Source organism: Sturnus vulgaris, chromosome 5 (assembly GCF_052056855.1).
Source record: "Sturnus vulgaris isolate bStuVul1 chromosome 5, bStuVul1.hap1, whole genome shotgun sequence".
Classification (NCBI taxonomy): Eukaryota; Metazoa; Chordata; class Aves; order Passeriformes; family Sturnidae; genus Sturnus; species Sturnus vulgaris.
The window spans coordinates 48,589,982-48,605,535 of NC_142247.1; the positions used below are offsets into that span (position 1 = coordinate 48,589,982).

Sequence of the window (15,554 nt, forward strand, 5' to 3'; positions counted from 1 at the left end):
TATAGAAAACAAAGTATAGAGAGAGGAAAATAAGGGGATGGGAAAATAGCTACCAACAGACGAGACGGACGTCCTCATGGGCCAGCCAATAGACAAGTCTTCATCCGTGGGGAGATATCAAGAGTCTTCTCCAGAGGGTTGCTCTTTTATAGTCCTTCTCCAAAACGAGTGGCTTCTGGCCAAGAGGTGGGAAGATTTATGGACCATTGTGTGGTGCTGCAGGAGACAGGTGCTGTCAAGCAGTCCTCAGTTGGTACAACACAATCTCCTGTTGGTACAGCACAATCTCTGGTTGGTGCCACGACAGCACAGTCCAGTGAACACAATACACCAGCACACAGTCACCTAACAAGCATCCATCTTGGCCAGGCCAGGAAACCATTGTTTGGAGTCAACCCGGGTGGGGGTCCTCAAGGTCTCCTTGTGACGGTCGAGAGGCAAAAACGAGGGAAACTTCGGACCGACCCTTACACCATGGAAAGAGACATGATCCCTCACTGGAGCAGGTTTCCTGGCAAGACTCATGACCCTGCAGTGGGCTCGTGCTGGAGCAGTCTGCTCCCCAAGGTCTGCTCCCAGCGGAAGGGACACTGGAGCAGTGTGTGAGAAGGACTCCCACTGGAATTTGTGCAGGACTGTCTCCCGTGGCAGGGACCACACACTGGAGCAGAGCAGCAAGGGGGAGGGTGTGAAGAGTCCTGAAGAGAATGGAGCAGCAGAGACAATGTGTGGTGAACATATTCAGCCTCATTTTGCCCATCCCTCTGTGCTGCTGGAGGGCGGAGGTAGAGAAAGCAGGAGTGAAATTGAGCCCCAGAAGAAGGGAGGAGTGGGGAAAAGTGTTTTATGGTTTGGTTTTATTAGTCACCATTGATTTGATTGGTAACAAGTTTATTTCCCCAAGTTAAGTCTGTTTTGCCTGTGACAGTAATTGCTGAGTGACCTTTCCCTTGGGAAGGATCTTGACCTTATATTGACCCACAAGCTTTTTGTTATATTTTTTCCCCTGTCCATCTGAGGAGGGGACTGACAGAGCAGCTTTGATGGGCCTCTGGCATCTGTCAGTCAATCCACTACAGACCATTCCCTGGCACTGAGGTCATGCAAGAGCTCTCTCCTTGTTATTAATGTCTGTCATCTGCTGAAACAGAAGGGTCATATCCAAAACACTCATTATGAATTATCATTTTCCTATTCTAATTCCTGATCCATGGCTAGGAATTGACTGGGAGGGTATGATCTCCAGACCACAACATTTTCTATATGTTTTTGCTTTTCTCACGCATTTTCATGAGGAGTGGTCTGTAAGTTCAGTGTTTGTTACTGAGAGATGCACCTGGATATTGCATATTAATGAAGAAAATATTCCCAAATTTTCATCTTCAGCTTTCTATCCTCATCATTCTGCTTCATCTTTCTATCTTCAATTTTCATACAGGCTGGTGAAGCACATACTGTTTCATGGAGCTAATTCATACCTTTTTGCTCATGTGAAAATCTATAAAAATATGCTCAAACTCTCTTTGCATTTTCCCAGTGATTCAGTTTAGTAGCCTGTAGCCTGGAGTTATGGATACAAAATATTAGCTGTTAAACTGTCAAAACTTGTTGTAACAAAGAACAGCAGCCGTTACTTGAGGGATATTTAAGCAGGGTTTGGTGAATAATTTTAAGGCATATAAAAGACTCTTGAAAAGGAGAGGATTTTTTTGATAATAATATTACAGGATACTGGAAAAATCAAATGGAACCATGTCACATAGAATAAAACTCCTAATTAGGGCTCAACTGGCAGTCCTGGTGGTCCACCATCTCCTAAAATTAAAGTGTGTCCACAGAATTTTGTTAGTATGAAATCTGTTTTCCTATCTTTGGCCAGGCTATTGGATATTCTAGGCAGTTTTGGCAGCAAAAGTCAAATACAAGGCAGCAGGAGTAGCTCAGTGTACAGCATGATCTCCGTACAGCTCGGAGCATTTCACTGTGTTCTCTGAAGCCAGCTGCATTTTCACAGCAGAATTTTAGATACTGATATATCTGTGCTATCTTGGTCTGACAAACTCTTGGCCCAGAGCTGATGATTTAACCACAGAAATCTCTTATTTATGACAAACTTTATCTTGTTCCAATTTATGCCTAAATGCTAGGTTTTAAAATGTTTCTGAAGCAGTTAGTACACAGAGTCAGAAGTTTGGCAAATCTTGAAGAAATTTGTGCATCAGCCTAGCACAGATCTAATCTGTCTTCATGTGTACTAATAGAAAATGTTGACTGTGGCTTAACTTTTTCATCGACATGTTCTTGATATTCTAAATATATGTTCTAAAGAACTCAGCATCAACAACCTCTGACTGAAATTAAAGTTGTTAATGTTTCCAGGAGCTGTGTCCTCCACCTGAAGCCAATAAGTAAAGGGAAGTGTACATTACCCATAAGGAGAAGGCTGTCTATGTAGGTGCTTGTTTTCAAAATTGGAAATCTGGATTTGTGAACAGAATTCTCATGTGTTTGCTTTAAATCTCAGTGAGGATATTTACTGTTTGATTATTATTGCTTTAGCAAAATAGGTCAATATTTCTTTCACCTACTGATCTCAAAGTCCTTAGCCAACAATGGATGGGAGTTTTTGGGATTGTTTCCTTATTTCCTGAGAAGGGAACTTCCTGAGAAGGGTGTCTGAGTATGTGGTGAGTGCTACACCTACTGGCCCTTGGCCTGAACAATTAAAAGAGTGTTTGTGAAACAGATATTAGAAAATAATACCATCTTAAAGGTACAGAGTTAGAGATCAAAGAAAAAAATTAAAAAGAAAAAACTCACAACTTTAAATAGGACTTTAAAGCTCTACACAAACATAATAAAAATGCTTCTATCTCCTTGCCTTTGTAATTTTTAATTATTTTTTCTCTCTGCATGTTTGTCTGTCACTATGATTTATGTTTCTAATTCCTTGCAGACGTCTCAGTTAGTCTCTTAGCAGTCGTCGTCAGCTTCTGCGGGCTTGCCTTGCTGGTGGTCTCACTTTTTGTCTTTTGGAAGTTGTGTTGGCCCTGCTGGAGGAGCAAACCTCTCACCTCTGGTGCCAGTAATGTCCCGCAGAGCAACTCCAGCGCTCCTACAGAGGTTTTGGAGAACAGCGAGAAAAAGGAAGTTAAAGAAAATGGGAAAGCTACGACCAACGTACTTGAAGCTGCGCTGAAAATTAGCCACACTTCGCCTGATATACCAGCAGAGGTCCAGAACGTGCTGAAAGAGCACCTGATCAGACATGCTCGGATGCAGAGGCAGATCACTGAGCCCACATCATCATCAAGGTAAATCAGAGGCACTCATACTTGTATCACCTTTCCCAGGAACAAGTATAGCAGGGACACTGCTAAAAATTTCCAGTATCCTGAATTATTCACAGGTTTCTTAGCAGTTATGGGTGAAACATCAGTCCTGTGAATGTGAATTCTCACATTGTTCTTTGGACAGAATATTCTGAAACATTTAGTGTACCTTCAGTTACATACTCAACACATACAAGTGAAATCTACATCTTCTACTACTTTGTAAAGATAGATGTTGCTACTTTAAGCATTTCCCTTCTGGGTTTTGATTGCAAGAAAACATATTGCAGTGTATTTTTATAGAACTGAAAATCTAGATTTTCACAGAGATATTTTTTATAGATACATCAGTTGTTTTTGCAGATGAATTTTTCCCTCTCAACCAAATAAATGATAGACTCATTGTTGATGGCACATTTCCTTAAGACATGGTTTGCTGATTATGAAGGAATTAAAATTCCAGTCTAAAAATGTAGATCCTTATGGACTGATCTTAAAGCTGTACAGAGTCCATATAGGTCTATAAATAAATGACAAACAGACATCATTCCTTACTGGTTTCTTTACTATCAAAGTGGAGGACACGAACTTTAATTTTGCATTAGGTGCTGCTTTATATTGAAAAACAGTGAAGATGTGCAGGTATCTATAGATTCCAATGGGATTTTCTTCAGCCACTGTCAGCAAATGTAATGCATGGATGAACTGCAAAGATCAACTCCTGAAATAAAAAGGGGATTGTTTTATAAGGCTAAAAGAGGCATCTGAAGTATTGTGTGATGCCATAAGTTACAGTACAGATACTGTGTAGGAAGTCGCTTTTTTTCCCAAAGTGTTGCTTGCTAAGGAAACATACCACCAAAAAAACCCACTAAACCCAAAGAAACAAACAAAAAGGCTCACAATCACAATAATTAGAAGCAAAAGGAGAAGACACATGCTTTACACTGAGTGGGCACACACTTTGCTGGCCTCCTGGGAGCCCTAAAGACGATGTTTTGCCAGCTCAGTGCACTTGTGGCGGTGACTGCTCAAGTGCTTTTCTCAGCTATTCCAACCTCACAGAACAGCCAACAGAAAACCACAAGAAGCTCCGAAAATGAGAGCACTCCAACCAGAGGAGGTCTGACTGACTTTAGCAGCCAAAGCATTTCCTGCATTATAAGACTGTCCAGCTGGTTTTAAGCCACATTACCCTGGCTATGCCTGGTTCCTGCTACTGTATCCATCTGCTCAGAACAGGAGCACAGTGTCTAAACCACGCTGAGGAACATTCCCACAACACTCAGATAATTCTGAACTTGTAACTGTTGCACTAAAACACAGGACAAAAATTGGTAGAGTTTAGCATGACAAGCCCATTACCCAGCCCACTGCTACCTGAAAGGATATTAACTGAAAGAGTCTTATCCATCAAACCCAGGTATTCAGACTGTCTGACCTCCTGAATAGACAGAAGAAATAGCTGGCTGGCAAATGAACTTGAATAGTCCCAGTGGTACACAGGGAAAGAAAGAAGTTCCAGGGATATGCTCCAGATCTACTTCAGGCAGTGAAAATAATCTCACAGATATCTAGAGTGATTAGGACTGGGATCTAAATGAATACAAAATATTTGTGAAGCCGAGGACAATTTTACAAAAGTAAAACCTCCTATCAATATCAGTCTTTCTGCAACCTTGTAAGGCAGGTTTCTTTTTATCTTCTCAAGATTATCAGGGTTAAGTCTCCTTTGAAAGGGACAGTTCCTGTGCTTTAAGTAAGTGTCCCACCACAGCCAATCAGTAGCAGGGTGTTTGGAAACATCATCTGCTTTTAGAGTTTGGTGAAAAATTCTGCATTCATGTTTAGAATGATATGTACCTTAAAAATTACCCAGAAATTGTGATCTTTCTGTTTATAAACGCATTTTATCTAAACCCTGCCTGCCTTAAGGGAGTCCTAACCTAACAGCCCATATTAATTGCTGCTGCCAAGAATAGAATGTATGAGAATAAGCCTGGACATTTAGACCAGGTTTCTGAATTATTCTGGCAACAATATACCAGAAAAATGACTGAAACCTCACTCCGACGTCTTTGATTGGGGGCCTCTAAACAAAAAGGAGCCAATGGCAGATGCAGAGGTAGCACAACTTCTCTTGCCCCATCTTCAATGCAGCATCGCTTTGTTGTCCTCAGGAGTCCTGAGGGATTCAGATGCACCCCCTCCTAAATCCATTGACAGAAGATCTGAGAGAATTGTTTGCTGTCTGGACTGTCTCCTGCACACTGATCTCACCTGAGCTGGGGCAAATTAAAGTATTGTAACCAGTTCTATGAAGGGTTCATGCAACCATCAGCTCTTAATAAAATAGATGAAATCATATTAATTAATTGTAATTGAAGCATGAGAATTTTAATAAGCCAATCAGAACAACAATCGAATGTGCCTGATCACATTTTTTAGACTGTACATTTAACACAGAGGTATGTTAGTATGGGGAAATTATGCATTTCTGTTTAGTTATAATTATTTTTTTTTCATAGTCCCTGATAATATGAAAAGACCTGTTTGTTAAAAGCTCTTTAGTCCTTGATACCAATTAAACAGTACATCGCAGCAGAACTGCAGCAGTAGTGCTCATTTGCAAACAATTTTGCTCTGTGATATTGAGAACCACCCTTTCCCATACTTTGTGATAGTATTTTGCTATCACGAGAAATAGTTTATTGCTTCTATGAGAATCCATTCTTCAGACATTCACCTGTATTTTCCAAGAACATGCTTTTTGCTCTTTAGCATCAGCTGGAGAGGAACGTGTTGAGCCAGTGAGTTCCCAGGAGGCATGACGGCAAAAGGGAGGTTTGTTAAGGTTAAAGAAAAACAAACATATCTGTTGATTTTAGTGTTTGCAAGGAGAAGAGGAAAGCCTTTGTTTGTCTAAGTACCACCAGTGATCATACCCCTTTTCTGGATTTGGATCAAAATATTGTTCTAATGCCATCTAGAAAAGCTAAACCCGAGTCACCCCTCATAAATCTCAAGTCATATCATAAATCAATATCTTATTCCTCTCTTTTATCACAGATGTGGCAGCCTTACTGAGTTAGAAATCAGCTTCATAGTGTCATTAGGCCCATGACAATACTGTTTTATATTAGATTTACATACAGATTTCCTATCAAAATGAATTTGCTACTCAAAATGAATTTGTTCTGTTATGGAAGGCAAGTCTACTATAGGAGCACTGCATGTAAGAGTCAGTAGAGGTTGAAGTACCTGATTTGCAGATGTTGGTGGTTCTGCCACTTTTTAACGATCTGGTTTTCTGGCATCCTTGTATTTCATTATCACAGTCATTAATCCCTTTGTTACTGTAGAACAAAGGAAGATAAATATGTTGCCATGACAACAATGAAACATCTTAATAATTAACAGACCAATTAGCTGCCTTGGTGAAATGCTGTGACTCAGAACAGATACCAGGCACTGTGTAATTAGGACTGGCTTACTAGAGCAAAAGTGCTGCTGATTCTCACAGGGACAGCCATACCAATGCATTCTTTTACTTAGTGACATCTCGCAGCAATTCAGTAGAAGATCTGAAGTGCATGAAGTCTGAAAATTTAAAAGAAAGTTGGCACCTTAGAAATCACATATTTGGGGTCTTATATATTGCTTTTGCTCACATTAACTCAGATTGTCAAAAATGCAAGAGAAATTGAAGAGAAAAGAATTTGTTGTGTACCTGTTTTTGCTCAAACTGATATCGTACAATCAGCTTCACTGCTTCCCCTGCAAAGGCAGTTTTAACTGCTGCTTATGTACAACAGGTACAACTGCTGCTGTGTATCCCCATGGCAGGGGATTTGGAACTGGATGATCTTTAGGGTCCTCTCCAACTCAAACTATTCTGTCACTCTGTGATCATCTGGGCATCTCAGTACTACAGCTGCAGGTGTCAGGAGCGCTCAGGGAGGCCTCTCTGGACAGGTTTCCTTAGCACTGACAGAGTAGCAGTAACACAGGTCTTCCTGGATCTCATTATGAGTCAAAGATACTAAAAAGATTGTCCCTAAACTGCTGCCTGCCCTACAGGGATTTATTACCCTACATTTTGGGTGGAGTTCAGCTCCTTCCCCATGTTTTGGCACACCTATGAGGTTGCACTTCTTGGAAGGAAGAAGGACAAGAACAGCTGTGAAACTCCCTGAGGACAATATTCTACTTTTCTGATCAGTCAGGGCCTTTTCATTCCTCACTCCATTGCAATGTGGACATTAGACACTATGAATTCAGAGAGTTTTAACATTTAAGGGTGAAGAAAACCTTTAAACTTGTCTAGCTGTTAAAGAATAAAAGGCAAAGTGTGTTACAAGAAGGGTGTATTGTTCACCTGGATTTTTTTGAGCTTTTTTTGAGCTACTTCAAGTCTAGGCTATGAAGCTCTCCCTACCTTGTTTGTGTGTTGAGCTAGGACTGCTCCCTGCACCTAGCAAGACTGAAACAGCTGAAAAGGGAAACATTCTTGTCTGTTATTTAATAGCTGCAGCTTACCCTCTTGTATCTCTGCTCAGCTGAACTGTGGCAGTTTTGTGCTTCATTCCTTCTTCAGCCTCTACACTTACAGCAAAAATACAAATAATATCTTTGAAATGAGTCCTGGTTGCTTTCAAATGGACAATTTGCATTTTGATTTAAACAAAGAACCATGCAGCTGTGACACCTCTTGTTTCCAGAATACAACACCACAGGGAAACCGAGCAATAAGGCCAGGCTACCTGTGCATTAATAAGCAATTGATTACAAAAAGCAGAGGAAATTCTGACAATGGGATTGTTCTGTAATGGCAACTAAATGTGCTCACAGGAGGAAGTGGTAAGCTTCTGCAGCACAGATTTCTGGGGTAAGGAAGTACCAAGGAAATGTGAAAAATCAACTGGATAGTGTAGTCGTAATGGCATCTGCTGCTGATAACTGCTGTGAAGCCTTTTGACCAGTGTTTTTGTACTACTCTAAGGTTGTGTGGCACGTCAAGGATTTGATTTCACCCTTAGTAGGAATGGCACAACTTTCCATTCAGATTCATGAGCCAAGATATGCCCAAAAATACATATGTTTATGCAGCATTCAGAATGGCAAGGAATTTAACATATTGTTTCTTGCTAGTGGTACAGGAATCAGCTGTTCAATACACTGCACAGCAGACCATGAGAACAAAAGGGAAAAAAAAAAGAAAAAAATTGTTGACAAAATTCTGAAATGCATTGCAGGCTGAACAAAATATTCCCAGTGCTTTTGGAGAAGGCAGCCTGCACATTGGTGTAGCAGATACCAAGCAGCTATATATAAAATTTTGTAGGATGGCAAAGCACTGTGCTAAAAAACTTCCAGACACAGCTCTACATTTCCCTTTCAGGCACCTTTCATGGTGATTACTGTGAAGGCTAGTAAATATTTAATTGGAAAACCACCATGGAATGCCTCCAAAAACCAGAGAGTACTGATGAAAATTCTGCAAGTGCTTTTTTTTTTCTGTTTGACCATACTTTATGCAGGCCCTAGCAAAGTGGGATCATGCGATGTTGGAACTGTCAACTTGTTCTGCGAAAGAACATGAATTCAGTTTCAGTTCCATAGTCTGAAAGCAAAGTTATAAATATCTTTATTTCTGGGACACTGGGTGTCTCCTGGGCCAAGAAATTAATTCTGAATGATCATTTCCTCTCAAGGATGCTATAGCACTTGCAAAACACTGAAAGGGGTGTGGAGAGGATTACTTTTAAATTATTTTAAAGAAATGACCCCTCACTAATTTGTTCTTATAGTTTCCATTGAGAGATGGTCTTTTCCCAGAGATACCCATGCTTGTTTTTTGTGTCTGTGTGTCTCTGTGTGTGTGCAGGCACAATTCTTTCAGGAGGCACTTGCCAAGGCAGATGCAAGTGTCCAGTGTTGATTTCAACATGGGGACAGACCCGGTTCTGCAAAGGGGAGAGACCACAACCAGCATTGGGAGAATAAAACCAGAACTCTACAAACAGAAGTCTGTGGATTCTGATGGACAACAAGAAGATGTGAAAACATGTGGAAAACTTAACTTCACTCTCCGGTATGATTATGAAAATGAACTTCTGGCTGTCACAATTATCAAAGCCTTAGATCTGCCTGCTAAAGACTTCACAGGAACATCCGACCCCTATGTTAAGATTTATCTGCTTCCAGATAGGAAAAAGAAGTTTCAGACACGAGTTCACAGAAAGACATTAAATCCTGTCTTTGATGAAACCTTTCAGTTTCCTGTAGCCTATGATCAACTCAGCAACAGGAAATTGCATTTCAGTGTTTACGATTTTGACAGATTTTCTAGACATGACATGATTGGGGAAGTTATTCTTGATAACCTTTTTGAAGTCTCAGATCTCTCCAGAGAAGCCAATGTATGGAAAGACATCCACTGTGCCACCACAGTAAGTAGTGTGTTACAAAAGCATTAACATCATATTTTCACTTTTCTTTTGTAGTTTTTGGCAGTGTATCCTGTTTATGAGCAGAGTAAAAAAAAGAAAAAAAAAGAAAAAAAAGGAGCTGTCAATATTTTCCATTGACTACAGAGAATAATGCTTGGGAAGATTTAAAATTTAATTGTCAAAAAATCTTCTGGGAGCATACTGTCATCTTATGGCTCACTGTGTGTATATAAATTATATTTATTAATTAAATGCTACATCATTAAAGTCATTGCTTAGCCAGAACATTTTCCTGCTAGAAAAACACCTTGTCCTGCAAAATGACCATCTATTAAGGAAAAGGATATTGTTCTTATTCGGAAATTTTCATAGGTTAGAAATCTTGGTAAGGAAAAGAGGCCGAAAGTGCTCAAAGCGTAACATGTTCTTTGCTGACTGTACTGTGCTTAGGGTCTCCAGTAGTTGTATCTGCATTGCTGCTGGTTGCTAGGAAAACTCAAGAAGCACAACCAAGATGAATTAGGAAATAGAAATTAATTTGTTTATTGCTGCAAACAAGAAAAGGAGGTCTATGCATGGGTGACAGGATCAATGGCAGGCTACCAGAGAACAGCAGTCTCCAGATACTGCTTTGTTAACATTGAATTCCAAACTCATCCTCCCTGGCTGGGATTTAAATGGGGGAAAAAAACTAACAGGTAAAATAGTGAGGGGTAAGGTGTTTTGGTTTTGGTTTCAGTTTATTTTTAACTAGCATGCTATTTATCTAGAAGTTTTCCCATCTCTGGTTCTGTGGGTGTATCCAAAGAGTGCGAGACATCCCAAGGTCTCAGACCAGATTTTGGCACAGGGATGAACGGAGGACAAAGCACTACTATGCATGCGTGACAGAAGCTTCACACCATCCCTTCTATGCAGCCAGAGACTTCCCACGCCTTTTTCACCAAATGCTTTAATGATGTTCATATCTGCTAGACAGACAGACCTAGCTCCGCATGATTAGGACAAGCAGCACTGATATGGCCTCATCAATTTCAGCATGAGCACTGCGATCCCTGAGAAAGGAGAAATACCAAAGAGGGTAGAATAGTGGAGGCAGTTTTCAAGTGTGAATTCCCAATAGCAGCTATTTATTTTGACTGCTGGACCTACCGAGCTGCTCTGAACAGCCTTCAGCACACCTCCAGTAATCTAAATCTGTGTATGCTTAGTTTGATGAAGCTCAGATTTAAGGTAACTTTAAGAATTGTGTTCTCAAGCTTAAAATTGAATCTCTGTTTAAGGTCTTGGAATAATAGTCCAAGTAACCATTTAAAAAAAAATTCTTCTAGCTATGATATTGTGTTTAATAATTTAGTAATTACTTAAGATCTCACACTGCAGCAGGTGTGTCTATGAGATTTTTAACTGATAACTAGAACAGTTTCAGCAAATAATGATCTCTGGACTGTTCATCACTGGTTTTGAGCAGATTGAAATGCCATACCAGATGATGCATTTGGGGTTGATACTAATACACATATGGATGAAAATGGTTGCTAAACTTGGCACTGGGTCCTAATTAAAGTTTCTTCCTCATTAAGGGTTAGTGCATGCAGTTTTAGTGCCTAACTCGCTCTGATGGTTTTTTCATCTGTGTTAAGCTTAAAAGAAAGCATGAGATTTTTGGATTTCAGCCTTTCAGTCAGTATAGTTTGAAGTACTGCATGTGTATGAAAAGGTTGTGTCCACCTAAACCATCAATAATCGGTGCATAAAATTCAGATATCTTCTAGTGTTGGGTAACCTCATCAGCTTTCACAAGCCTTACCCTATTCTCAGAAAATCATGTAAGAAACTGGCAATTGATTTTTTTTTCTGAAAAAATGAAGCCTTCCAAGAAGATGGCCAGTAAGTGTATGTACAATGTGCTGCCTTGTGTTTGAGCTGTTTTATGAAATAGTAATACATGTTTCTAGTTCTGGCATTTCAGAAACTGTAAATTGAGAGAGCCAAACCTTCACATGAATAAACATTGTGTCAGATATTAACCAGTGAGGACTTACTGTTTTAAACACCAGATATGAAGTTTACCAGAGTCACAAACTAGCAGTTAAATGACTAATGTTGGCCAGAGTCAACAGAACTTTGATAGGCTTTGAAAAAGAAAGATTCAGCGGTTCTACAATTAGTGGAAAATAATTTTAATCCAAGCAAATATGCTTTGGTGTTCATAAAGAACCTCTGCAAATCAGGCAGGCTGTGTGAGTGGAAAAGGCCATATCCACCCAGTAGAGTCCAGGAACCAAGATACCATTATGCAAATTCATTTCTTTCATGTTTTTGGTTCTTTACTTTTGCTCTGTTTTGTTGTATGTTTGAGAAGTCTTTTGTCTCTGTTCAGACATAATTCCTACACCCAGTGGTCTGGTTGTGCTGTTGATAAATGGTAGATACAGAAAATAATAGGAATGATAGATCAAAGAATTAGTCCAAAACTTAAAAAAAACAGTGGAAGCAGCCTTTCCTCACCTGTGAATCTTTTACATCTCTTCCACAGTCAATATTTTTCTACTCAGAAGTTAAAATGAGGGTAAAAACAATTCCTATTACCGATGTGAAAGGAATCTATTCTTATGACTGCAAATTGCAGTCTTAAACACTGCTAGAGAGATTCACCAAGAAAACAGATCGCAACATTTTGTCTGTGAAAGAAATTACCACAGGAGATCAGGAGTCTTTGCTATGCAACAACTCCTTGTCAGTAGCTAACATAATTTTTTTAAATATTTGCTTGCACAACCATAAAGAGTATTTGGTACAGGAGATAAAGTCTGGAAAAATCAGACTGGATGGTTGCACTGAGTCCTTTTGGCTCTAAACCCAATGACTCTGTGTGAATCTACAGTTTTAAAACACTTCTTTGCTCCTAATAATAATTTGAAATTATTCTATGGAAATGGAAGATTGGTCCCCACACACACACTTATTTTTATTCTGTTGTTTTCAGATGCAGATATTTATTCACATTTTGTAGTTTGGATTTTTACCTTTATTTTTCATTCATACCATTTTTCTCTGTTATATATGGTGTTCAAAACATACCACATCTTATAATATGTAACATGTACCTGTTCTAAGTGCTAAAGTATATTAATTTCTTAATGTTAGATTATTAACATAAATTTAGAGCAAAATCAGTAATGTAGGAAAAGTATCTTTGATATACCCCCAAATTCCGCTTGTACATGGGTGATTGAGTTTTCAGTAAATGATCTGTCATTTGCTTCTGCTCACCTGATTAATTATTTGAAAAAAAAAAAAAAAAGAAAAAAGAAAAAATCAAAAATCAGCTTTGGACTACCTGTGAAGGTTGTTCAGTATATTGGAATACTGTAGTTCTCACTACACTTGAGAAAATTAATTCATAACATTAGAGGCAAACAAATAATATCAAATGGATTGTTTAATCAACACATGAGGCTTTTGGTTTTGTCAAGTGCTTGTAAGTTTTGTATACATTTATGAGGTTTTGTTACTATCAAAATATACTGCATACTTTAAAAAAAGAAAACACTTTTTTTGGAATTGCTAGCAAGCACTTCTAATATTCAGTGTCTTAACAGTTTCTAGGCAAGAAGTCCACTGCCAGTGAGACAACAATTTCTGCATGCAAACATGTATTAAATTCTTATAATACTTTTAAAAACTATCACCTGCTTTGGAAACTTCCTCTAATGCTGTTGCCTAAAAAAATTGGCAAGTGACTGTCAGAAGGATTTTTTTTTCTGTAGGTATCCTGTGAAGTCTGTTAGAGTAATCAATTGTAGAAAACTGTGCAATGGGGAAAAAAATTAAAGCTCCTAATTTAGAGGAAAGCCATTTCCATTTCCAACAATGGTAGTCTCTTGGGGATCTTAGTCATCAAACTGTCATGTTCTTGTAGCCTCTTGAATTATCTTATGTAGACAGACGGAACTTGATTATTATTTAGTTTCCCAACACCAGGCATTTCAGTGCTGCAGTTTGCTCATTTGTGAAGTGGAATGTAAAAGTAGATTTTGTAAGGACATAGTCTTCATGTGATGTCCATGGTGCATGATTTCTGTTTTCAAAGCAATTGGAATATAATTGACTAGCATCACTGGGGAAGACAGAAGTGCTTAAATATATGTATTTTTAAATAAATAGGACAGTAACATTTGTTTCAGTTCATCTATATCAAACACTTGCCAGAGTATGAAATAACACAGGTAATTCTGCTGGCTGCTGGCCTCTGTTTTGGAAATAGATTCTTCTGATTTCCTCATCAAACAAGAATGAAGCCCACCTCTGAATTTCACCCAGAGCATAATCTTTGTTTTGTTTACTTCATATCCCCTTTTTGTAAGTGGACAAAGCTTTAGACCTTTCCCTGAGTAGGGCAATTATGGTAGAGGGCTGACAGAGATGTCTTTTGTAGCCCAACCTTGAGGCCACATTTTAAGGATTTTCCTATTTCTTAGTGTTCGAAGAGCAGCACTATGAGAAAATGTTTTATCACCAGCAATGCAGTGGATGTAGCCCCACAGGTACTCATTTTCACCAAAATGCACTTATGAATGGTTCTGAAAATGTACCTGAAAGCTTTAATAGAACCTTAAACAGGTGTGAAAGATGCAAGGCTTATCAGTGGGAACATTTATCATCTCTGTAATGGGAGCAGCCCCTTCTAAGCCAAGAACTGCTGGCACTTGTCATTTCTGCCCAGTGTTAAAAGGGATCCACGTGCCTGCTGCTGCTCCTGAGCAGGTCAGAGAACACTCTGGATCAGTCTTTAGAGGAAACATTTTGGTGGCCTTCATCTATGTTTGGAATTGCTTTACGTCTGGTTGCTAGCTAGAAAAGACAATGGAGAAAGTGTGGGGTTCTTGCCTGTTACTGAAGGTAGGGAAGGTTTCTATTATTATTATTTCATGTTTCTTTTCATTTGAAACAACAAATTATTTGAATATTTTTATTTTCTAGGGGCAAACTGCTACTTTCACTCTACCCTAAAAGTAATAAATATTACATAAATGAAGGGCATGGTTTCCTCAAGGGATTTTAGTATCTCTGCGTCCAGACAGTGTTGTGGCAGCAGGCACATGACTTGTCTGACCTGCTGTGCCCTGAGAGGTCTTTGAGTTTCTCACTGCAAAATCTCTTTGCAGACATTGCACTATAGCTTCAGAAAAGCATCGTTCTATAGGAGGCCATATACATTTTGTTCCAATCTCCTGTCACAGTTAGTTCACAGAACACCTCTGTTCTCAGCTGTTCTGAGGCAGGAATGGGCTTCCTCACTGCTTGGCAAGATGGATCAACCCCCTGGTGCACAAGGCACATGGTTCTGTACAGAGGGAGCAGCACAATGAGCACCCAGGAGGCTTCCAGGGCACTAGTGAGGGCATTCTGCAGTCTCAGGGAGTCCTCCCTCTGCCATCAGGGCTGCAACCAGCATCCGAGCTTACCCAGAGCATTCAGGGTGACAGGCTCAGACAAGCACTAGCCTCCCCACAAGCAGAAGACACAGTCATTATAGAGCAACAGGCTCCTCTGCTTCCATACTGTCTTCCACAGAGGCAAGAACAAACGCCAACTTAATTGATTCATTTCCCAGGGCAACAGCTCAATCAGGAGCTGGTGCTGAGAGGAAGGAAAGAGCTGGGTTTGATATGCAAAGAACAACAGAAAACGAAAATAAATATTAGTGGAGGGTACAAGGTTTCCAAAGGAAAATCCCCTCAAGAGGCAGTAGAATTAGCTCTCC

General features: G+C 39.5%; 1 protein-coding gene across 4 annotated transcripts in view; it reads left to right on the forward strand.

Moving 5' to 3' along the window:
- The window catches only part of SYT10 (synaptotagmin 10), a 74,518-nt gene that overhangs the window by 9,598 nt on the left and 49,366 nt on the right, over positions 1-15,554 (forward strand). For all 4 annotated transcript variants that reach the window (XM_088165684.1, XM_088165685.1, XM_014881582.2 and 1 more), the window contains exons 2-3: positions 2,957-3,314; positions 9,220-9,784. In XM_088165684.1, coding sequence (XP_088021810.1) covers positions 2,957-3,314; positions 9,220-9,784 — 923 coding nt within the window. The remainder of the gene's footprint in view (positions 1-2,956; positions 3,315-9,219; positions 9,785-15,554) is intronic.